General features: G+C 39.8%; 1 protein-coding gene across 1 annotated transcript; it reads left to right on the top strand.

The window, feature by feature from the left end:
* Window positions 1-259: 259 nt before the first annotated feature.
* LOC306972015 (uncharacterized protein) lies at window positions 260-25,664 on the top strand (the record flags this gene model as incomplete). Its single annotated transcript, XM_079568458.1, has 23 exons — window positions 260-293; window positions 370-444; window positions 685-922; window positions 1,920-2,086; window positions 2,154-2,337; window positions 2,839-3,036; window positions 3,112-3,226; window positions 3,423-3,608; window positions 8,320-8,457; window positions 9,138-9,233; window positions 9,311-9,478; window positions 11,466-11,592; window positions 16,297-16,422; window positions 16,823-17,159; window positions 17,423-17,589; window positions 17,807-17,993; window positions 22,207-22,404; window positions 22,488-22,602; window positions 22,936-23,121; window positions 24,341-24,478; window positions 25,115-25,216; window positions 25,285-25,455; window positions 25,545-25,664. 23 exons carry the CDS (start codon window positions 260-262, stop codon window positions 25,662-25,664), a joined length of 3,573 nt encoding a protein of 1,190 aa, XP_079424584.1.
* Window positions 25,665-25,708: the final 44 nt, after the last annotated feature.

The raw sequence follows: 25,708 nt of genomic DNA, 5'->3' as shown, positions 1-25,708 counted from the left end.
ACTGACTATCATAATGGCAAATCAAAGTATATAAACGTTTTGGAGCATCTTCCATCAACATTCAACAATCAGTTTGGGAAATCAGAACACGGCTGTCATTTTGTTTAACTTGTGGATTGTCTCATATAGATGCTTAAAGCAACAACATGACTTTGGCTAAAGCTGTTGGACTGTAACGATCACAGTTTATCTAAGCTGTGATTTACTATATGTTGTAAATAACTGGGAGTGACTGTTGGGGCAGAACTCCTCTGCACAGATGAGGAAGCGAAATGAGGGCACACCTGAAGAAAGTTGGACTTGTTGGAGCTTTTTTTATTTGTATATATTGGTTTTACTTGTTTGTTACCATAAACCATTCTCCAGCAGATTACCATAGAGTGGCCGATCACGAAGATCTGAAGAGTCAACTGGACCTGATTCAAAATACGCTCCAGAAGTTAAGTATGTTCATTTATTGTATTTATTCTGATCTTAATCAAACTACTTTTGTTTCTGTTGCAAACTATTATGGAGGTTGCCTGTACCTTTATTAAATGCATGACTGTACAATGTGGTAACCAACATGTCCACTGGAATTACAACTTTGACCTTATTTACAATCGATGAGTTTAACGTGTACGTACATAATTATGCTAAAGTCTGCATGTCCAACACAAACTTTTTTTCTCCTTTCTCTGAAAGCAAAATTAATTGAGGTCCAAGGAATCACTCAGAAGAAAGACCCCCCTACTGTGCCCAAACCCAAGGAGAAAACAGTGAAGTTTTATCCAAATTCTAGGCTTTTTGCCGAATGGGGTGATGGTCTGTCAGAGGAGGAGCAGAGAGAAGCTCAGGGTCTGTATGAAATATATGGTTACAATGCTTTCCTCAGCAACCAGCTTCCACTGGACAGAGAGCTGCCTGATACAAGAGACAGCAGGTACTATTTAAATCAGATCAGTGCTTCTAAACTGGTGTCGTTTTGGGACTCATCCTCAACTCAAATATAATGTTAAAGGTGCATTATGTAACCGTTTTGGAACAAAAAGTTGATGTTAGAGCATATTTATGACCTTTCAGTGACCCAGCGGCTGTATGGTTGATTAGCATTGCGCCTTGATTTTCCGTCCCGACGGCCTCTAGGACAGTGGTTCGCGAGACAAATTTGGGGGGTCGCCAGATCATTTAGATAAAATAGACATATTTTCATTAGCATATACTCTAATGTTTTATTGTAGCATGTGTTTGCTATTTTACCAGAGTGCCATTATTTGTTCATAGTTTGATGAATTATATTTCAGCCATTTGGTTTTTTTTCTTTGTTTTTTAAGAATTATGTAGGCTAGTGTTCCAATTTCTCGAGGTGTGACCCGGACGGAGGGTCACGAACCCCTTGACCGGTTATAATGGGGGTCGCGGCTCCATAAGGTTGAGAACCACTGCTCTAGGACACTCAGGATAAATTGTTTTTTAGGGTTTCTGGTAGGTTTTCAGGATGGAGCATATGCGTAACCATGGTTCCATCAGCAGAGAAAACTTAGAGAAAACCAGAAACACACAAATATTACTTTCCCCCCCACCACCTAAAAAGTTAAATAATGCACCTTTAATTGAAATGTATAAGACGAACAGCTTCTTGGATAAAAACTAAAACGGCTTCAATTCTCAACAATCCACTCGAGATTACTCTTATTATTGCATATATAAAAAATAATGTATTTCCTCATAAAGTTCTATTAATTTCAGCAGATAAGCCATGAAAAACTGTCATTGTCACATATTTAGCAAACACCCACTGAAACGTTTATCCGACCCACCAGAATGAGAATCCTTTTATAAGGTAGACATCACATGTCTTCCTTATGAAGGTAAAAACCTTTAGAATCATTGTTTCTAAACACTGACAAAAAGTCTACCACAAATACTGTGTTCTTTAGATGCCTTATCAAAAAATATCCAAAAGATTTGCCAACCATCAGTGTGATCCTCATCTACCTGGATGAAGCTCTATCTATCATCAAAAGAGCGGTTCGGAGCATCATTGACCGCACTCCCAAGCATCTGTTGAAGGAAATCATTTTGGTGGACGACTACAGCACTAACAGTATGTCCACAAACAACTAATGCATGTAATAAATCACAAAGCCTTCATTTTAGTCACTGTTTTTCAGATGACCTCAGGGGTATGTTAGAAGAATATATCGATGAAATACACACACAGCGGCCCGGTCTCATAAAGAAGGTGCGCCATGAAAAACAAATGGGACTGTCCCAGGCCAGAATCACAGGCTGGAAGAAAGCAACAGCTGATGTTGTGGCTGTTTTGGATGCTCATGTTGAGGCCACAGAAGGATGGTAGGTGTTAGGATCTGGTTCTTTTGTATCACCCGAGAAGAGATATTTTGAAAATAGCCAAAGCACACACTGGAGATAGAAGTCGTCTCAAAGATAAGGCTTTTATTGCCATTGTTCCTAGTTACAAAGCAGTATAACCAGCTGGTGACTTCAAAGAAAAAGAAGAAGTGAAGTCCAGAACTCCGTTGACAGTCTCCTTTTATCCTAGTCTTGCACTTCTCTGCGCAGAGAGGGTGACTGCCTATCAGTGAGTCAGTTGTTTGTGTCTATGTGTTTCTATTATCTGTAGCTACTTCTCGTTATGTTCAGAATGATTATGGTGTGGACCATTGTCTATCAGCTCATCTCAGTGACATGGTCTTCTTGTTCTGTAGCGTGTAAGCAAAGCATGAGTCAGAGGCTTGTTCAGATTTCGTTATAATCCTTACATAGGCCAAAATGTAAGTTTGCACCCCAGTAGGGAGAAATCTTTTACAATTTCCTTTGTGTTTCTTATTAAAGGGCAGAGCCTTTGTTGGTCAGAATCAAAGCTGACAGGACAGTAGTAGTGTCCCCTGTGTTTGATAAAGTTCATTTTGACGACTTACATGTGGAAAGGTACTACTCATCTGCTCATGGATTTGACTGGGCGTTGTGGTGCATTTATGAATCTTTTGCCCCAGAGTGGCATAACAAGCATGATGAGTCACAGCCCGGAAAGTAAGTCACACAATAGTTTGTCTGTGCTCCAACACAAAGTGTGAATTTGATTTTGCCCGGTGTCTTTTACAACAGGAGTCCATCACTCATGGGGATCTTTGCAGCTGACAGAGTTTTCTTGGGGGAGATCGGAGCCCTTGATGGTGGGATGAATGTATATGGAGGTGAAAACGTGGAACTTGGGGTCCACGTGAGTGGCTATATGTTCAGTCAACACAGGTTTAGACTTTTTTACTTCTGTTATTAACTTAAAAAAAAAATAGTGGAGGAGTGACAGTAGTAGTACACATGTGACTAAAAGCAGAACCCTTACTGACTTCTCCTTCTACCTAAATAATTCACACTTTCACATAAGCATCTGTTTCTATCCTGTGTCTGGCGCTCAGGTGTGGCTGTGTGGAGGCAGTGTAGAGGTGGTTCCTTGCTCCAGAATCGCCCACATCGAACGCACCCATAAACCCTACGCCTTGGACCTGAATATTCACATGAAGAGGAACGCTCTGAGGGTGGCAGAAACCTGGTTCGACCAATACAAGAGGAATGTGCTGATCGCCTGGAACCTACCACTTCAGGTTAGAAAGTCGAGAAAGCCCAAAGTGCTCAGTTATATTGTAATATCGTAATCGCGTTATTGCGCAGCTGTATCGCATGTCGCAAGTTATTCAATATGGTTCAACCCCATTACATAGTTGTGCGCTGATTGTGGGGCATTGCAAGGATGGAGTTTTGGGAATCTGTGTCTAATTGTGCTACACCAGAATCCATTCAAATGTAGGCCTATAATTTACAGAATTGTTGGTAAAGCCATTATCCTACAACAGGAGAGTTGGTTCATATTAGTGGTGGTAGATCAGGCAGCGATGATTGTCCCAGGGCTGGCTACAGTAGGGTGACCACCTGTTCCTCTTTTGGTTCTGTTTCGTATGTGCTTCGCCCTCTACAGGCTTCGCTATTGGTTATAACCCGAGGCATCCCCTCGAGCCTGAGAGATAAAAGCATCTACCCACTCCAATCATACCAAAGTGGCACCTGGGGTAGAAACCGCCCCTGCCCACCGCTCATCTCCTTTTACGACTCAGCTTTTGAGAGAGTTCTTTTCAGAACTCACTTCTACAAGCATACTTCTAACTTTCAAGATCTTCGGGGGACGCTGACTGTCAGGCGTGCTTAGCCAGTCCCTCCATGATTTCGCGATGTTGCGATCTCAACTATTGACCCAACATCAAGCAAACGTTTCCAAAAGCCCGCAACTTTCCCGCAACTATTCCAATATTCCGCAATTTCCTTCGCAACCTTTCCTTAACTCCGCAATTAATGCGCAACTAAAGTGAGTCTCTGATAATTGAAATATAGGCTACTTGTTACATTTTGCGCCTCAGACTGAAGGACTTGGCTTCTGCCCCGCCTCCTCTCACTCGGGCCTTTACAGCGTGAGCCGCTATGATCCTCCCGCGCTCTGTCCAAGTTTCTTCTCTGCTACTGGATCTTTATTAGGGGATGTATAGGCTTTATCTGACAGATAAACGCTGCGTGAATGATGCGGTGGCGTGTGTAGCCTGTGAGTGGTGCTTTTACAGCTCTGTTGAACCGGAGCCGAAGCTCAATGTGGATGTGTGAAATAAACATTCGTCCTTTGGTCTGTTCTCCTCGGACTCTCATTCGTGATTTGTGTGGAGTCAGACCCTGCGCTAACAGAAACAGGCAGAGCCCCGCCTACTTTCTGAGAGAGGAGGGGCGCACATGGTTCTGTTTTTTTTTTTTATGATACAATTATCTAAAATAACTGATAATTTAAGTCTCTTTAATTAAAACTGATGTAAAATACAAAGATGTTTTTTTTTATGTAAAAATGCATTGTTTTAAGTAGAAAATCAGGCGTTTTACAACAGCCGTTTAACAACAGCCGTTTTACCCCGCAACAATCACAAAAAATGCCCGCGAAATCCTGGAGGGACTGCTTAGCGCTCTCAGAGGAAGCCGCCAGGGTTTCATGGACCCGGGTTCACCAGAACGGTCAGCTCAGGACGCTGTGCCTCCGGACCAGGACCCTGTGCCTTCATCTAGTCCCAGGAGGAAGGATTGGAGTGAATTTGATGAGGAAGATAATCGCTGCTGTTACGAAGAAGATGCTGACTCCATCTTCTCCGAGACACCATCAGGGGTACAGAGGGATTGTTAATCCCTTGGATTATCTCGCTGCGTTGTTTGCCGGCCCTCCTTTTGAGCCCCTGGACAGGTGAACTTAGTTGCTTGCCGTTTAAGACAACGCTTCTCTTGGCTCTAGTCTCTGCCAAGAGGGTGGGGGACCTGACTGCGTTGTCGGTGCATCCTTGCTGCATGTCCTTCAGTGAGGATGGGGGCCTGCTGGAGATGTGGCCTAATCCGGCTTTTCAGCCAAAGATCGTCACCTCTTCTTTCAGGTCTAGGGTTATCAGAGTTAGACCCTTCTTTCCTCCCCCACATGCGTCTGTGGAGGATGAAAGGTGACACCTGCTGTGCCTGATTTGGGCCCTGCGTTGCTATCTGGACCGTTCGACGTTGTTCAGGTGGTCGGACCAGATGAGCCAAACAGTTGGCTCGTTGGGTCTGCCATTCGTATGGCATACGAGGCTCGGGGCCTTCCTGCTCCTAGGGTCATCAGCGCCCACTCTACACGAGGGGTGAAAAATATGTGTATGAGTTTCTGACTAACCTCTTTCTTCTATGGTACAAAAAGAAGAACTGTGCTCTCCCAACAAAATCATCTTCATATTACAGTTTTGTTCTTTTGTAAGGCAGAAGGTTTAGTTTACCTGCTTTACTAGTTTTGATCACTTCCTGTGATCTTCCTACTACTGCCTATGACACGTCACCTCCACCACCAGGTGACGCTTCTGAGAAAGATCACAGGAAGTGATCGAAACTAGTAAAGCAGGTAAACTAAACCTTCTGTCGTACTAAAAGAACAAAACTGTAATAGGCTTAAAGAAGACAGTATGAACCTTTTACAAAGAAAAATCATCTTCATGCTTGACAACGCACCAGGCCATACTGTAAAGTATACCTCTGCCACATTGGCTGCTATGGGCATAAAAGGAGAGAAACTCATGATGTGGACCCCATCCTCCCCTGACCTCAATCCTATTGAGAACCTCTGGAGCATCAACAAGCAAAACATCTATGAGGGTGGAAGGCAGTTTTCATCCAAACAGCTCTGGGAGGCTATTCTGACATTCTGCAAACAAATCCAATCAGAAACTCTCCAAAAACTCTCAAGTTTAATGGATTTAAGAATGTTGAAGCTGCTATGAAAGAAGAGCTCCTATGTTAAAATATAACTTGACCTGTTAAGATATTTTTGATGGAATTTTCAGTTAGTTACAAGCTTTAAAATGGATTGAAACCCTGAGTTGCATAATTATTTGGAACAGTAGATTTTAACTTTTTTACTGTATATATATATATATATATATATATATATTGTTAAATACTGTTATCACTGGGAGGTTTTTTCAATTTGTGGATTTTCTTGCTTAATAAAGCTTAAGAGAAGTTTGTCTAGTCAAGATGTGAAGTTTATTACACAAATGCATTTGCGGAGAGGGTTACCCATAACGCGGGGTCATGTTAAGCTCTGCTCTGCTCAGCCCTGGCACTACCTTTATAGGTGAGCACCACAGACAGAGCAGCAGGACAGGGGTCATGCACAACAAAGGGAAGCCCAGAAACACAGAGAAATGGTAATACAGTTGGAGATGTTAATGCGGCCACCAAAAGGCACTTTGCATGGGAATGAAATCATGGTGGCGTTTGGAGGCAGAAGGAGATCTTTTGCTGTTGGGGAGATGGGCCATTTGGGACCTTTGTCTAAAGGCGCGAGGGCCTCGTCTGGGGTCCAGGAAAGGCCGGTCTCTCTACCTGGTTTAGTCAAAGGCCCAGCAGGGGACCCAAGAACAGGACGCCAGTGTGGTTACTAATTTAACTAACTAAATGTGCCATAACAAACCACATTCAAATGATCCTCTAGCAGTTATAGACTTGAAAATTATGCTGACAGTCATTTGAGTTGACAATTTTGAAAATCTGAGAAAAATGTCATTTGCATAATAATTTGGAACGCAGTGTATATAGGGTGTTTGGTGCCTTGGTGCTCTGGAGGAGCAGCTCGAGGCCCTTGCTCTCATTGCCCATGGGCACGTCTGGTTAGTGACACTGACTGCATGACTTTGTTCTGGATGTGCTCCAATCATGGGCCATTGTGCCTGCTGGTAGTACATTAATCCCTATACGGCCTTCGCGCAGGTTTTAACCAATAGCGAAGCCCGTAGCGGGCGGGGCCCATACAAAGCAGAAATTACAGTAACTAGACGTAATTATAGTTCTGTGTGTATGGGCATAGCCCTCTACCTGCATGCACAGCAGGCCCATCATGTCTCCTATGGCTGAGTTTCAAAGGAGATGAGTGATGGGCAGAGGGGGTTTATATACCCCAGGTGGATGTGCCATCACCTCGGTATGAATGGAGCGGGTAGATGCTTTTATCGCCCATACTCTCTGACGTATAGTTATGTCTAGCAACTGTAATTTGTGGTGTACATCCCACCTATTTAGGTAATGCCCCATGTTATATTAGTGTCTTGTGAAATTTGTGTTATATTACATGTTATATTTGTGTTATATTATATTATTTTGGAATATGTTGCAGCCACATCACTGTAAATAGAAATCAGAATTTAAAATACATGTTTTGGGGAATAAACAGCCAATTCAATCGTCTGTAGGCCCGATGACATGCAGTCTTTATTTGTGTCCGTCTGTGCTCAGACTGTATTGCTTTTTCTACTGTTTGAGGTGGCCACCTTAAGTCAGTACAAAATCAACATGTGTGTGTTTAGGGAGGAAATCAATATTGGACTATGGGTTGCGTTCATGATTTAGAATGTGATGATGACATAATGTCAGGTGGAGGGCAGGTGTCAATTCGACTCTATGGGAGAAATTTCCAAAACGAACACTGTCAAATGTTTTTCCTCATCAGTATTTGACAGTGATTGGATTCACAAACCTGACATATTATCTTTTATGTCTGAAAGTCCTTTGTATTGGCCAACATCACGCTAATGTTTTCGAATATTGTTACCACTTTTGGACATGAAAATAGTTGGACATTAGTTCATATGTGCCACAGTTACCATAGTTACCATTATAGAATTTTCAGTTGCCCTCCACCTCAATTTTAAACAAGCCCTGATTATTATTTTTATTTTGATTATGCATAGACTCTAACATGATGGTTGTACTCAGGGTCATGGGATTGATGTTGGCGACATAAGTGAGAGGAAGCAGCTCAAAAAGAAGCTGAAATGCAAGCCTTTCAAGTGGTATGTGGAAAATGTGTACACCGGCCTGGAGACATGGAATAACATCTTAGGATATGGTACAGTAAGTGGAAATATGTTTTTAAAATGTCCACAAAAGTATGGCTGGGGACCGTTAAACAACACCAGTCTGGTATCGAAAAGAAATAATAAAAGTATCAAAAGCAGGCACTGAGAAGAAATATAAAGGTTTACATTAAAGTTTCATGCTGTTGGTCATCAAAAAAAGAAAAAAAAGTGAAACAAAAGTTGAAAAATATTGGGAAAAATGTGGAAGAAAGAAGAGAAAAAAAAATTGAAATTGGAAAAAACAGGGAAAATTTGGGGCAACAATAAAACAATTCAGGGGAGGAAAATAAAATTTGGATAAAACACATAGAATTTTTTTTTATTTTAGGGGGAATTTAGGGGGAAAATATGGAAAACTTGGGGGAAAACTTGAAAATTAAAAAAAAAAAGAAAAGCTTGGAAAGTGTTTTTTCTGCCCTAAGTTTCTTGGTTATTTCACCTCAAACAAATGATACAAATTGAAAAGAAATTAAATGAAAGAAAAAGGAATAAATTAACATTAATAATCTGTTTTTTATAATAAAAACTAAATACGTTCAGGTATCAGTATCGAAAACCAAGTATCATTAAAGTACCGGTATCGGGGGGAAAAAATAACGGTACCCAGCCCTACACAAAAGAAAAAAATCAAATCAAAGGAGCATATTATTTCTATACTGCATCATGACTTCACAGTTAAAAAATACGCTTTTTGTGAGCTACTGTCTGGATCAGGGAGCTGTTCCGGGAACCATTCCTGTATTGTACGAATGTAACTATTTTCAGCCACAGGTAAGTAAGAAAACCGACTGTACTGTAATCATTTCCCACACAAGAGTTGTTCATTGCTTTTGTTTGTTTTTTTTAAGCACTGCTTCTATAACACAGAAGGAGAAGTCATAGTTGGAGGGCTTAAATCCCACAATTACAACAACAACCGATGTCTGGTGGATTCAGGAGTTGGGAGCATGCCCTCACTGCAGGACTGCAAAGTGGCCAGATCCAACAAACTGCACATGCACTGGGATTTCAAGCAAGTAAGAACCTAGACTAGAAAGACGTTATATAGCCTATCCTATGGTCCCATCAAAGGGATATTTTAGGATTTTTTTTAAAATAGGGCCTCATTTCCTAGTTATCCAGAGTGTTGTTGATTTCTGGAGATTTTTTTTATTTTTTAATTCATGCAGTCCTTAAATTTGAAGAGTTTAGTGGTGCTTAGCAAGTCCTAGGCTAGTGCATGTCTATGGTAACTAGTAGCCTGCATTAAAAACCTCTTTGTGAATTCCACGTGTAGTAATGCTGGCCGCAGGTAAACAATCTACTGTAGATCCGGTAACCTAGCAGATCACTCCAGCTTACAACCAGGAAGCTGATTCAGCTCAAATATAAAAAAATAAAAATGATTCAGTCAACACAGACATTTATATCGGTAGTCTGGTGCAGACTCAGACTCAGGTGCACTGTGCTTGGGTCAGACTGTTTTTAATGCAGGCTAGTTACCATAGACATGCACTAGCCTAGCACAACCTAGCACCACTAAACGCTCAAATATAAGGATTTCATGAATTTAAAAATATATATATCTCCAGAAATCAACAACACTCTGGATAACTAGGAAATGAGGCCCTATGTCAAAAATCCTGAAATATCCCTTTAAAAAGGCACACACTATCCCAGCTACAAAAACAATTTTGAAGCGCTCCTCTTTGGCGTGAAAACAAGTGCATCATTATTGGGAATAATGTATAAAAACGTCAAATCAAACAAATGTATATAAATGTTAGTGTTTTTATGAGCTGCAAGATAACACATCAGTGACCCCATACCCTTTTCCAACGTGGCAAACTGTAAATTAAACTCATTCAAATTTGATTTATTCCTCCTAGTTCCTTCCTCTTTTTTTCAGAACCATTAGGGAAGTTTTAGAAACAGCAATTAGGGTCCTGACACCCAGGTTGAGAAATCATTGTTCGTGGGTGGCACCAAGGCTCTTGAAGGCTTGATTTTTTTCTAACATTCCGGTACACACAACTTTGTCTTTTTATTTTAATATTGCAGGCATTAAAATAGAGTACAAAAACAGCTGTTTATCCCTGTAATATATGTTGATGTAATGTATGTATGTGATATAATTATTAAATATTGATTTGAACTAAGGGCCTGTGCCACCCCTGACAACCCTAGTCTTAACGCTTTCTTGTCAGCCAGAGCTTTTTTGACACCTCACCAAGCGTTCCTAAACAAGGAGGCTTAAAGGAATAGGCCACCGTTTTTACATACTGAGATATGCTCTTACCTCACTTTAGCCGAGTTAATATATCCCCGTCTGGTCTTTGTCCGTGCGCTCTGTCACGCAAACGGAGCACATACGCAGCCTCTCCCACATGTCACATAGCTCCAAAAAAGCTCACGATAGAAGCTACCAAGCTCTTCCACGTGTTCCCTATTTAAATAAAGTTACGTGAAGTGTTTTCATGCGAAGTGTATTTGCACAGAAATGTAGCATGTCGATTTTATAAGCAAATAAAAAGGGGTACTATATTGTGAGGCGTAATGATATGAGGAGTAAAACGTCCGCGCAGTAACTCCTAAAGACTTCCCCCGCTCACTTCCGTCAATAACCTTTAGGAGTTACTGCGCGGACGTTTTACTCCTCGTATCATTACGCCTCACAATATTGTCCCCCTTTTTATCTGCTTATAAAATCGACATGCTACATTTCTGTGTAAATATACTTGAAAACACTTCACGTAACTTTATTTAAATAGGGAACACGTGGAAGAGCTTGGTAGCTTCTATCGTGAGCTTTTTTGGAGCTATGTGACATGTGGGAGAGGCTGCGTATGTGCTCCGTTTGCGTGACAGAGCGCACGGACAAAGACCAGACGGGGATATATTAACTCGGCTAAAGTGAGGTAAGAGCATATCTCAGTATGTAAAAACGGTGGCCTATTCCTTTAAAGAATTATGGTTTTGAAGGATTATTACAACATAACATTCCATTTTGCATTTGTCTTTAAGGGTGGAGCCATAGTAAACAGAGGCACAAAGCGGTGTCTGGAAATTGCTCAAGGGGAGAACTTCTTGTACCTGCTCATCATTCAGCACTGCAGTGGGCAGAGCTGGAACATAGAACATGTTGTTTCAGGTCTTTAGTGACACATCACAAAGCCACACCTGCCTTTATTTAAATGTACAATGCCTCTCGAAATTCTTAATACACCTTGATTTTATATATATATATAGAAAAGTGAAAAGTGGGGCGTGCCTAAGTATTAATACAGCATTTTTCTGAGTGCATTAAATTGCCTTTATAACAGTCCTCATGACTGCAGAATGTTCACACCTTGCCCTAACCATTAAATAGAGGCCACCTGTGCGTAATCTACTCTCTCTATGGTCAGAGTGTCTTGGTCACTAAACAAGATCATAAAAGCCAAGGAGCACCAGAGAGGTCAGGGATAAAGTTGTGGCGAAGTTTAAAGCAGCGTTAAGTTATACAAATATTTCCCAAGTTTTGAACATCTCACGGAGCACTGTTCAATCCATCATTCAGAAATGGAAAGATTATAGCACCACTGCAAATTTACCAAGAGACGGCCGTCCACCTAAAATATCAGACTGAACAAGGACAGCACTGGTAAGAAATGCAACCAAGTGCTCCAAGATAACTCTGGAGGAGCTGTGAAGTACTGCCGCTGAGCTGGGGGAATCTGTACATGGGACAACTATAAGACTTACTCTACACAAATCAGGCATTCAAGGATGAGTGGCAAGAAGAAAGCCATTATTGAAAGGAGGCCATAAGAAATCCGGTTTGCTAGAAGTCATATAAGATAAGATAAGATAAGATAATCCTTTATTGATCTCACAAAGGAGAAATTCACTTGTTACAGTCGGCATTCAAGAAGATCACTCAGAGTTAATAAAGTGCCGCTGATACAGAGATTATTGCACATGTTACTTTACAGTCTTATTGTACAGTCTGACAGCAGTGGGGATGAAGGCTTTGCGGTAGCGCTCCGTCCTGCACTGAGGGTGTCTCAGTCTGCCACTGAGAGAGCTCTTCTACAGTCCCGTGCAGTGGGTGGGAGGTGTTATATGGAGGACACAGCTCCATGTGGAAGAAGGTGCTTTGGTCAGATGAGACAAAAAATATCCTTTTTAATCTTTATTTTTATGGTTGTAAACATGACAAAATGTGCAAAGGTTCAAGGTGTATTAATACTTTCGAGAGGCACTATTTGACGTCTACTGAAATGTGCACACGGTTAAAGCAGGTAGCCTACCGTTCCTGCGTCTGAGCCAACAGGTTTATCAACATTACGTTGCATTCACTTCATGAAACGTTCATGACTCTGATTGTAGGTGGAGTAGAATGATTTACCGCACAGACTCACAACAAAATAATTCTTTTTTTTTCTGGCAAAATAATTGATAAAGCAATCAAGTGGCAACCACCAACCTGTGAAATCCATAGCTCTTTGCCAGAGGTAATTAAAAGGGGGAAAAAAGCAAAACCTCCACTCATAATAGACCTCTGACTGATCACAGTTTACCAAAGTGAGGTGGTTGTTAGTAAAGTCTTACTTAGGTTATTCTTGTCACCTGAAAAAATAATGATATGCGTCCTCATTTATGAAATATGTGTAGTAAAAGCTGTTTACATAAGTTCTGTGAACTTCAACCTACTCCTTTTGAGTGTGCAAATGCTCTCCTTTTTCATGTGAAAACATCTATTGTCTTTACCTTGTTTGCTGCTCAAATTAACTAATAAACTAATAATAATATGTAATGTTAATAATAATGTTTATACAGTAACTTTTATAACACAGATTGTGAAAAGGGATTTGGAGTTTTAGGATACAGTACATGGCAACAACCAAGATCCATGCAAAATGCTGACAAGATAGAATATCATAGAATTGATAAAATCAATTTTTTTGTACATTTTTGCCCCTATACTGCAACGTAACGCTGCAGGGCATATGGTTCCTACACCTTGCATTTTTATTCTGTGCTCTTTTGGGAAAATGTCTCTCCTTGTGCTCTATTAATCATATTTTGTATGCCACTGTATTGTCAAATAAAGCGACCATATACACAAACATATTCAATGAAAGCCATGACGGTTTGATATGACAGCATTGAAAAAGGCTTGTCCATTAGTAGCACCAATAGTTCTTGTTGTCACTAATCCTCATAATAGTGTTCATGGGGAAGTATCAACATTCACTTTTGTCATGAGCACATCAGGTTTGTCAACATTTTCAACAGGAGACTGATGCTTATGGCTTGTACTACCACGCTACAGGTGGGACATGTCAATCACATCATCATAGTTGAGACACTTTGAAGAACCTACTCTATAGCCAGTGATCTCTGCCAAGACAATAATAATGATCAAAATAATACTTATATGTTTTTTTTATTAGAATTTTATTTTCATTTGTGACCTTTGTTTGTGATGCTCTTGTCCACAGGGAAGACAATGTCCCAGCATGTGATACATCCCTGAAATCCTCTGGGAGTCTTCTTTCTTTATCTAAAATTTGAAGTTTGTGTGATCTTTGTTGGGGTTGACAGAGAGCAAGGTTTTGGGGGTTGTGTTTGGTCATGCTGTTAAGTCATTTGGGACAGGTGGGCAAAACAATGTGTTGCTTTTTTATGCAGTTCAGTTCCAATAAATTGGTGTTTTGGAGTCTCCAAAAAGGAACCAGAACTGAACTGGACATACATTTAGTCTCTTAACTTTCCAATAATCCAAATAAATCCTATATATCAGAACAAAAATCAGTCTGAATAAGAATTAAATCAGGACAAAACACAAAAATGTTGGTAACGCTGTAGAATACAGCCCACGAGTTCCAGGTGTAGGTAGTAACTACGTGTCAAGTAGTAAAGGTATTCAAAGAGCAATTAATGGTGCTGAGTTTTCACATAGGTGTGGCAAAAGGGAATGTGGTATTATAAATTGTGCATTCATTTTAATGTTGCAGGACAATATTGCTGTTGTGAAAGTGAAGAAGTCTTGACTCCAGGCATTTTATAGATTCTTTTTTATAGTGAAACACCGTTGCCTGTAACAAGCAGAAGCAAGGAACAAACAAGGAAAAGTACCATGTTATCAATGCGCATGTATACTGTAACTAATGTGTAGGCACAGAAGAGCACGGGCTGTAAAATGAAGTTAGACACTGTTGCATGTAACAGTAATACTGTTGTCCTGCAACATTAAAATGTATGCACATTACCACATTCCCCTTTGCCACGATAGCTCAGCACCATTATTGCTCTGTTTCATTCATTATGTATCGGCTTGGCGGTTTTGTTGTGATTGTATGGTGTCACTTTTGAATGAAATAAATAAAACAATTAAAATGAATACCTTTACTAAACCGTGACTCGTTGTTACATGTTGTACTACCTTTTTACACATTGTTCCCCCTTGTTGCACATTGTTCCCCCAATAACTTTCTTGTTACCCATACTTACACCTGGATCTCGCGGGCTGTATTCTAAAGCGTTACCAAAATGTTTTAGTGAAACAAATGTTATTTTTGTGTTTGACTCCTTTAAAGGCAGTCCTTGCATGGTTTAAGGTGTTAAGATCACAACTACAAAAACCTTCTTGCACGGCTGATTCAAACCTCTTTTTGCAAGTTCCACAGCATAATTAGCCTACTGCGCAGATTGATATAATGACTTTTTTTTTATCATCATGAATTTATAAAATTGTATGAATATCCAGGTGAAAAACATAATTCTTTTGCTATTTCACACTGTCTCAAATTATCTGAAATATGCTGTCATTAATGAAAGTGTTAGAATATACACAGACTTTTGAAATAGTATAATGTTTTGCTCCATAGCACAATGCATGATTATATATAGGTTAAATATGCAGTGTTTTCATCAGTTTGATATCAGACCCTTATGATTAAATTAGGCAGATGCAATTTCTCAGACCCCATGTTTTTTTTGGTTTTTTTTTTTGGGGGGGGGGGGTTTGATGTTGGCCACACACCACATGTTACAGGATAAAACTTTATGTATCCTTATGATAAACCCCCCAAAACAAGAATTCAAGGCTATTGACTTATGCTTACACTTTTTAGGACAGAAGTAGGCTAATAGGTCATTTGCTTATGTCCCTAGGTCAGGTTGACTATAGGCTACGTTAAGAGGCGACATTTGCATTGGACTAGTTAAATAGGCCAGTGCATTTGTTTTTTGGGTGTGTGAGTTCCTTATGTGACGGTTCGATCCATACTTGAGGCCCGCATTGTAGGCGGTTATGGGGTTAATAGAGGAAAAAAAAAAGTTTTTGTAAAGCAGATCGCCTCTCAAGACTTAGGAAAACGTGTTGATTTGATGAAACAGATGGCCTATATAAAAACGAGATAACAAGATATCAAAGAAACGTTTTATCCTCGTATCAACAGAAGTGAATAGCCAAAGGACAACACAACATGTAATATGAGGAAAGAGTCAAACAGGGAGTTACCAACCGCGAGGACAACAAAGACGGATCTTGTCTGAGGTTATGGATGTGTGTGATGTCCAATGTCGTGCAACCTGAGCCTTCCCTCGTGTAGCTATATTAAGCTACAATGAATATACCGTTTGAAACCAGTAGGGTGAGGTCCTCTCCTCCTCCACCATCCTCTGATTAAAGGTATGATTGGCATGATTCATGTTGCCAAACTTGTTGGGCCAGTCGGCGGCAGAGTTCGCTGCCGCCGTTCACTGCATCACAGTCTCTGCACTTGACGGGCTGTCACCGACGGGCACGCAGCGCTTGGCGAGATGAGAGTCGTGTGGTTGAAGAAGATTGCTCTTGCCTTGGGAGGAATTGGGATATTATGGTACATCGGCACGTTTCTGAGGTCAAGTAGCTTCTCGTTCGGTTCCGGAGATGTGGAGTCGCCAATCCTGAAGAGCTTTTCTAACTTGGAGGCAAGCATCAACAACCTGAGTAAGTTTTTCAATCAGCCCATTAGTAGAGCATCATTTGTTCAGTGGCGCGCAATGTTTTTCAATCTTTTTTTGACACTTGAACCTTTCAAATAATAGGCTATAATGTGCCACTGTGCCTGTTTTGGTTCAAAACGGATTAAAAAAGTGTGATCAGGACACACAATGTTTATTTTTTAATGCTAAACAATGGGGAATTTTTTCAAGGCACGTAGGGAATCTCATAATTAGGCTCCCAGGCCTTGGTACTGTGGCTCTCAAAGTGCCACCTCATAAAAGGGCTATTTGTCCTTCCAACTTTGTCTTTAATCTAATCTAATCTAATCTAATCCAGATCTAAAAGAACCCGACTTTATTGTTATAACCTCATTTTATTCTTCCCTTCTCGTCCATGTGTGTAGACGGTGCCATTAAAACATTTGGAATGAAGCAGGATGTCATGCATAAAATGCTATCAGAGGACCAGGCGCTCCATAAAAACGCTGTGGTTAACAATCAACCACCTCCTGCTGAAATACAACAGGAGAACCCTAAGGTAGAAGAGCAGAAGGAGCCTGAGATTCCCAAGAAATCTTCAAAGCTGTTCCCACAATCCCCCTTGTTTAAAGAGTGGGGCACAAATCTGTCTGAGGAGGAGCAGAAGGAAGCACAAGCCTTATTTCAACTGTATGGGTATAACGTGTTCCTCAGTGACCGACTCCCTCTGGATCGAGCCCTTCCTGACACCAGAGAGAAGGGGTAAGGTGTTTCCTATTTATAGAGGAGATGTTAGCCCCAAATAGAAAAAAAAAAGAAAGAAAACAATTTCAAAAAAGCACTGCCACAGTCTCTGCAGAAATCGATGTGACACAATCACTGTAAGGTCTGAAAAAGCTAATGTACAACTTTATTTTCAAGCTCAGAAGAATTAGGCAGTGGCTGATTATAGTCATTACATCAGTATCAACAGGCTTTTTTCCTGATATACAGTTCTGGTGATAAAAGCATGTCTGTTTTTGTAGGTGTCTAACAAAGACCTACTCTAAAGACCTGCCCAATGTGGGGGTTGTTCTGATCTACCTGAATGAAGCCCTGTCTATCCTAAAGAGAGCCATCCGCAGTCTTGTGAACCGGACGCCTAAACATCTGCTGAAGGAGATCATTATGGTGGATGACAATAGCTCCAATGGTGGGTTGACAACACAAAAACAAAATTATATGGAACATTACATTGCCTATATATTAGCAGCCACATCAACTTTAAGCATTTCCCCTCTATTATCATGGCTCTGTATCAGCATGTTGGTAACAAACAGGTTCAACTGGATTCTGTGAGTGTGTATCAAGTTGACACACTTTGCCATTCTGGTTATTACACCTTGTATCACGTGTAAACACTCTTTCAGATGACCTAAAGGAGCCACTTGACCAGTATATAAAGACCATTGAGAAGGAATACCCGTCACTTAAATTTATAAGAGTGAGGCACGACAAACAGGAAGGCCTTGCGTTTGCCCGAGCATCAGGCTGGCGGGCTGCTACTGCGGATGTGGTGGCAATCCTGGACGCTCACATAGAAGTCCATGAGCTGTGGTAAGGACGCCACACACACACAAGCACACCCCAATCTTAACATCTGTAATCACTTCTGGTTCCTGGACTCGGGGCGCATCACATTTTCACACTTTCACACTGTGGAATATCCCAGGCTACATAGGTCACAATAGCTACCCAACTGGGTAACACTTTACATTACGGGCCGGTAAGTCCGTGGTACTTACAGTGGTACTTACAGTAGTAATTATAGGTACTTAATGTGGTACTTACAGTGGTAAGTACTAACATTTACAGTGGTAATTCTAGGTTCTTACTGTGGTACTAAAAGTGGTAATTACTAGTTTTTAGGGCTAGGGGTTAGGATTAGGGTTAGGGAGACACAGAGTTATCACTGTATCTCTCATTACTAAGAGATACAGTGGTAATGCCCTTAGTAATGAAGGTTGTACTTCTATTTACGTTGGTACTTTAATTGATAGTTTCTAGTAGTTACAGTGATACATCTATGGTACTTATTGGTAATTCAAGGATACTACAGCAGCAATTCATAGGTAGTAAATGTGGTACTTCTACATACAGAAGTAATTTCTAGGATTGTGTGACTATAAAACAACATAAATCAGCATTAGAGAAAACAAGCAGTACAACCTTCATTACTAAGAGTTACCACTGTATCTAGAAGTACATACCTGGTAATTCTCACTATAGTATCCTTTAAGTACCACAATAAGTACCTAGAAGTACATCTATTATTACTAGTATTTTCCACTGTAAGTACCACCATAAGTACCACTGACTGCGGAAGGATTTCGCAGTCAATCATTTACCTAGTAAGCAAATATGCAAAATACTAAGGACAAATCCATGGAAACAACGGAGACTGTGGTAAGACTGAACTGGTTATTATACTCCACTTCCTCTTCTAAGTTTTGTCTGACACCAGGCTACTCTGCACACTGCAAAAAGTCATCTTGAAAGTAAATTTGTCCTTGATTTGAGTTTGGAGAAATCTATCCATGGGGTAAGATATTCACACTTAAATTAACTATTAAAAAAAAACACTGACACCTTTATTTCAGCTGAAATGAAAATTATTTATCCAATTTTGAGAGCATTGAAATCTCCTTTTTAACAAGCAAAAATCTTCTTGAAATTAGTTACAAATTTACTTACTTCAACATTGATTTTTACAGTGATTTTTTGTGATACATCTTTGCCACACAAAAATTACCTTTTGCACCGCAAATGTTTGAGGACTGGAACACAATCAGACACATGACCTGATCAAAGCCATTAATGAAAGAAACTGTTGCTCTTTATCAGCTATATTCTGAGGACTTTGGTATAGCACAACCTTTATCTTAACCCAAAAAGAAAACTGGGATAGCATAGTCTACATTGCTTAATGGTAGGATTGTGTTGCATGCACTATTACAGGTTTAAAATAAGCCTCTACGATTACAAAACAGTCTGGGTTGCCTTTACCGGCTTAACCAGAGTAGGCTCTACATGGACATGCCACAGCCTGCCTCATTTGAAAGCCCAGAACCTAAAGCCAAACCTTTACCTAAAAACAGTGGCAGTAGCAACCTCCCACCTCCATAATCATCCTGTGTGCAAATCCAATGTAGTGGATATATTTGCGTTTTTTTCCTTCTCATTAATTGAGATAATTTTTTTCACGCAAACTTGGCTGTAAATACTGTTTAAGTGGCGCTAGCCCGCAGGTAGCTTTGTCTAAGAGCATGTTAGCTTCTTCTTTGTGATTCTATTAGCTTGTATTGGTGGCTCCGCCCAGGAGGCAGAAAGTTGCAATTGTGGTTTTCTGGTCAGAGACACCAGGGGGAGATGAAAGACCCCCCAATCATCCCATAAGCACTTGTATTACCCCCAGAGGGTCCACGGAAAGGATTTATTAAGGTAAACAAGTTACTTTGTACTGCTTTAATATGAACCCATAAAATGATATACAACCCCTAGAACATCACACAGTTCAGGATGTACTCCACTATAGTTACTCAAATTACTCAAGTATTCTGAAAGCATAAGTAGTTTACATTACGGGCCGGTAAGTCCTTGGTACTTACAGAGGTAATTCTAGATACTTATTGTGGTACTTACGGTGTTACTTATGGTGGTACTTACAGTGGTACTTACTAGGGATGCACCGATACGAGTACGAGTACTTGGATTTAAGTACTCGCCGATACCGAATACCGATACGAGTACAAGGCATTTTCTTCAACATTCTTACTTTTTTCCACAGCAGATTGGTTTGTAATTAGCAAATTTACTCATTTACATTTCCTTAAGTAAAGTAGGCGACACTTTTAAGAGCCGTTATATTAGAATTGTGCTGATGCCATTTATTTATTTATTTTCATTTTCATTCAATATAATTTTTATTTTTTATTGCACTGTCCATCATAGACAGAAAAGCCCATGTCCAAAAGCTCCCCAAAGCCTATGTTTTATTCATATATTTTTATTTAACAATAGTATTGAGATGTTACTTAAATGGTCTCTTTTCGTCTTTACTTCAGCTCCGTGTGGATTTTCTCGTGTGTTTTGTAGTAACTTAGCGAGAAGCTACAGCGTTTTCACTGTTCTGCTGCAGCTCATTTTCGCTCAATATGGACATGCTGTATCTCTTTTAATTGGATTTTCTGAGGACCTTTTAGTCGCTGGGTTAGTTTTTCAGATGAATAAACCCCTGGGCATAAAACGGCGTCAGAATGGCCAAAACTGCGCTAGCCGCGAGTTAGCAACGTTAGCCTGTATGTTGTAAACACTGCAGACGCTGCAGCTCTAACAACATTTAGCTCTGGTTAAATCCAGCACAGACTCAGATTTAGGGAGTGTCGTCTGTAATAAAGTCAGCTCTATGTGGATTATTGTCTTTCCACTAAAGAATTCTCCAGTTTGTTGCTATTTTCTCTCCTCAGCTGAGAGGTGCGCCTCGTAGGTGCGCTCACCGCACGTCAAATGGTATCGGTTTCTGGTATCGGGACCTCATGAATGAGTACGAGTATGAGTACCAGCCTGTGGTATCGGCCCGATACCCGATACTGGTATCGGTATCGGTGCATCCCTAGTACTTACGGTAGTACTTATGGTGGTACTTACAGTGGTAAATACTAGTAATAATAGTGGTACTTCTAGGTACTTATTGTGGTACTTAAAGGATACTATAGTGAGAATTACCAGGTATGTACTTCTAGATACAGTGGTAACTCTTAGTAATGAAGGTTGTTCTTCTTGTTTTCTCTAATGCTGATTTATGTTTTATAGTCACACAATCCTAGAAATGACTTTTGTATGTAGAAGTACCACATTTACTACCTATGAATTGCTGCTGTAGTATCCTTGCCGATTTTTCCCATTGACTTATAATGGGGCTTCCGCAAATTGATGTTTTTCTGCAACTTTTTCCACATTTTTTGCAATTTCTGCAGTTTGTGCATGTTCAGGTTCCACAACTTGTCAGTTTTCAGAAAAAATTTGAGTTCTGCAGTTTTCCAGTTTTTTTCTACGGGCTTGGGAATTCTGCCATTGATTTGTATGGGGAAGGCTCCCCATTCATTCATTCATAGGATTTCTGATACAGTGAAGTCTGTCAGTGATTTAAACAGTTTATACAATGTTAAGACTTTATACAATGTGAAGACTTTATACAATGTCAAGAGTTTCTGCAATTTCAACAGTTTTTTACAGTTTCTGCAACAAAATAGGGATTTTTGCAATTACAACACAATTATGCAACTTAATAGGGATTTTCGCATGTAAAGCAGTATAATGCAACTTAATAGGGATTTTCGCATACAAAGCAGTATTTTGCAACTCAATAGGGATTATGCAACTAAATGGGGATTTTCACAATAAAAGCACTATAATGCAACTTAATAGGGATTTCCGCATATTAAGCACTATAATACAACTTAATAGGGATTTTCGCATATTAAGCAGTATTATGCAATTAAATTTGTATTTTCACAATAAAAGCACTCTTATGCAATTATGATTTTTTTTCACAACTTTTTAAACTTTTATTTAAAGTCAAACTTCACTCTACAGTCAATTTCACCACATGCAAAGTATGCACTGCATATAGTATAAACTGAAATTATGACATTACACAACAGGACACTCAACCGGATGCTTTTGCATATTACGATCACTCAACCAGATGGCAGATGGCTATCAGTACAAATGTTATTGTATGTTGTAAATGTACCTTTCCTTCGTGCAGGGCAGAACCCTTGTTGACCCAGATCAAGAAGGACCGCACTGTCATAACGTCACCTGTATTTGATCGGGTCAATTTCGATGACCTGAGTGTCATCCAGTACCTACCTTCCTCCCATGCATTTGACTGGGCCCTGTGGTGCATGTACGAGAGCTTTTATCCAGAATATTACGAGCTCAAAGACAGCTCATTGCCTGGAAAGTAAGATTTAAACCCTGTTAATACTGTGTTTTAAGGCCATGTGGGTAAAAATGTACTGGAGCATTTAGTTTATTTTTTTTCAGGAGCCCTTCCGTCATGGGAATCATAGTTGCTGACAGGAAGTATCTTGGGGAAATTGGAGTTCTTGATGAAGGAATGAAAGTGTACGGTGGAGAAAACGTTGAGCTTGGAATACGTGTGAGTAATCCACACAAATTAAAAAGGTTGTTCTTGTTTCTGTATTTACTCATAACTGTTTCAGTGGAATATTATTAATGGGAGGAAGTTAATATTTGTTTTGAGCAAGAAACGGTGACTGACACCCAGTGTTAGTTGTTAGTTTTACATTGTTCAACATTGGCAAGAAGCGTATTAACACACACACTGTCACACTTAGTGAGGATTCGTTCGTGTCATCCATACTCAGACTTGTACATATTCAACTTAGTAAGCAATGCTGATGTGTTCTTAGGAATGAGATAAACTCGCCTTACCGGTCTGTGTACTATACATGTTTTGTCTCTGCCCTAGGTGTGGACGTGTGGCGGTAGCATTGAAGTTGTCCCGTGTTCTAAAATTGCTCATATTGAGAGGAACCACAAACCCTACATGCCAGATCTCAGCATGGCCATGAAGAGAAATGCTCTGAGAGTGGCGGAAGTCTGGATGGACGAATACAAACACAATGTTAACCTCGCGTGGAACATTCCATTCAAGGTAATTGATTATAGTACATATAATATGTCACGATTTAAAAGTAAAAATGAAGAAAAGAACGGCCCAAAATGCAGACTGCAACAGAACTGGTTTAATAAGTGCAAAATCCAAACAAGAAACTGACAAAAACCCAAACTAAAACAGGTTCGGGTCCCGGCTTTTATCAGGCCTACATCGGCCGATAACTGATATTGTAAAATCCCGATATTGGTCGACCTCTAACGAAAAGTCCTCAGATTAATGCCCATAACAGGAAAACGTAATGTGACTGAAACCCATCCTTATAGTGGGTTTTATTTACAAGACTAGTGATGTTGCTTGACTCCAGTTTGTAACTTATGGACTGGAAGATTTTCCAGCGAGGGATTTGAGCTCTAGTTTTTTTCTAGCCCTGTAATCCAATGAGAAACAGTTCTAGTCACTGCCAATAGATGTTTTTCACTATTCTCCAGTCCAGTCCGACATTATCATTACATTTACATTATTCAAAAATGTACACTTTTCATTTCCATGTGTAATTAGCAGAGTGTTCCCTGATAGTGGATAACTCTACATGCAGAGTAAACCTAGAGTTTCTACAGTTACTGTGATTTTCACCTCTACTCAGTTAATGTAGCAGCATGTATAATGCAACATTACAGTACTCTAAAGTAACAATTTGAAAATTCACTAGATGATTCTGTTTGTAAATGTACTGGAAAATATAAAGTCCACCGTTGCTTTTGTGAATGGCGTTGAGTCAAAACGCACACTGAGATAAACCTGTGACAACTTTTGATCTGGTTTTGATCTGTTCTGTCAAAAAAGTAAATGAGCACATGAAACACATAGGAAAAGTTCAGAGAAATGTGTCAAAGTGATTGACAAAAACTGTAATTATAGATAAAAAGTTATAGTTTGTTCTCAACAACGAAGAACCCAAGTACTAGCAGTAGTACACATCTAGTATTTTGAAGGATGGGACAAATGCAGAGCGGCCAATAAAGTAAACCGGACCTAACAAATTTAGCTGGCAACCAGACAGTACTGCTATCTTTAGGACTCCCTTTCTTCAGTATGACATAATCCACAGCTCCTTTGGACAATGATGCAATATGAAAATCCTGTTTGCAATGTAAACAGATCTGTCTTCAAATCCGTATTTTGGGCCATTCCTTGATTAAGAAAGTACGTTTTTGAAGAGCATGACAAATATCAACTGAATTGTTGACAATTACAGGATCATGGAATTGATATAGGAGATGTTACTGAGCGTAAAAAGTTGCGGGAGAGGCTGAACTGCAAACCTTTCAAGTGGTATCTGGAGAATGTGTATCCTAAACTGGACCCCTTGGATAACTTGGTGGGATATGGAGGGGTAAGTAAAAAAAAAAAAAATCCTTTGTGTAGGGCTGGGTATCGTAACTTTTTTTTTCAGATTCTGGTACTTTAACGATACTTGGTTTTTGATACGATACCTGAACGATACTTTTTACCGATACCTATACTAAAATATTTGCCAAATAGAACCATAAAACAGATGTTTATTTATTCCTTTTCCTTCCATTTAATTTCTTTTACATTTGTTTAATTTGTTTGAGGTGAAACAACCAGGAAACATTATTTAACAACAAAAGTTTTTCTTATTTGCCCCCCAAATTTTCCCCAATTTTTGTGTTTCCCCCAATTTATTCTTAATTTCCCCCCGTAAATGTTTTCCCAATTTTCCCCCAAAATGTTCCCAGTTTTTTCCCCCCCAGGTTTTTCCACTTTTTTCAAAGGTTTTTCCACTTGTGTTTCACTTTTTTTCGGTTTAATTTTGATAACCAACACCATCAAAACTTGAATATAAAGATTTTATATTTCTTTTCGGTAACTGCTTTCGATACTTTTATTTTTTACCAGTAGTACCTAAACCTTTTTTTTTCCGATACCAGACTGGTATCATTTAACGGTACTCAGCCCTTCTCATGTGTCTGTTATAATTGAAGTACTTGAAATTCCTACATTGCAGATCAAAAATCTTGATGCTAAAGGGTCGATGAAGTGCATAGACCAAGGACCTCAGCCTGGTCACACGCCTATTGCTTATCATTGTTACTACTACGCTCCACAGGTAATTAAAGCAGTAATATAGAGCTCTTTGCCCGGAAAATAAACTCTAATTCAATTTTTTTTTTCCAGCATGTATTTTATCGTACAAATGGTGAGTTCTATATTGGCACCATTAAGTCCCACAAGTACAACGACAACCGCTGCTTAACCGACCAGGGCAACAAGGAAACCGCGCCAGGTCTCTTCTACTGCAAAGAAGCCATGCAGAAAGGAATGAGCATTCACTGGGACTTTTCACAGGTATGATCGCTACACATCTGAACCAAAGGATAGACTTTGCAGTGTTTCCATTATTGATTTATTTATTCATGGCTGTTTTTTCCCCTCAGGGCAAGGAAATAAAAAACAGAGAAACAAAAAGATGTCTAGAAATTCACAACAACAAACTTGTAGTTCAAGAGTGCACTGGCCAGAGGTGGGAGATACAAAACGTCATCAAAGACTTTTAGATGCTGTTTTCAGTCAAATTTGGGACTCTTGGGACAATTTTAAT

This window comes from Gobius niger (assembly GCF_951799975.1).
Source record: "Gobius niger genome assembly, chromosome: 12".
In the NCBI taxonomy this organism is placed as follows: domain Eukaryota; kingdom Metazoa; phylum Chordata; class Actinopteri; order Gobiiformes; family Gobiidae; genus Gobius; species Gobius niger.
This window is presented reverse-complemented; position numbering and strand designations above follow the sequence as displayed.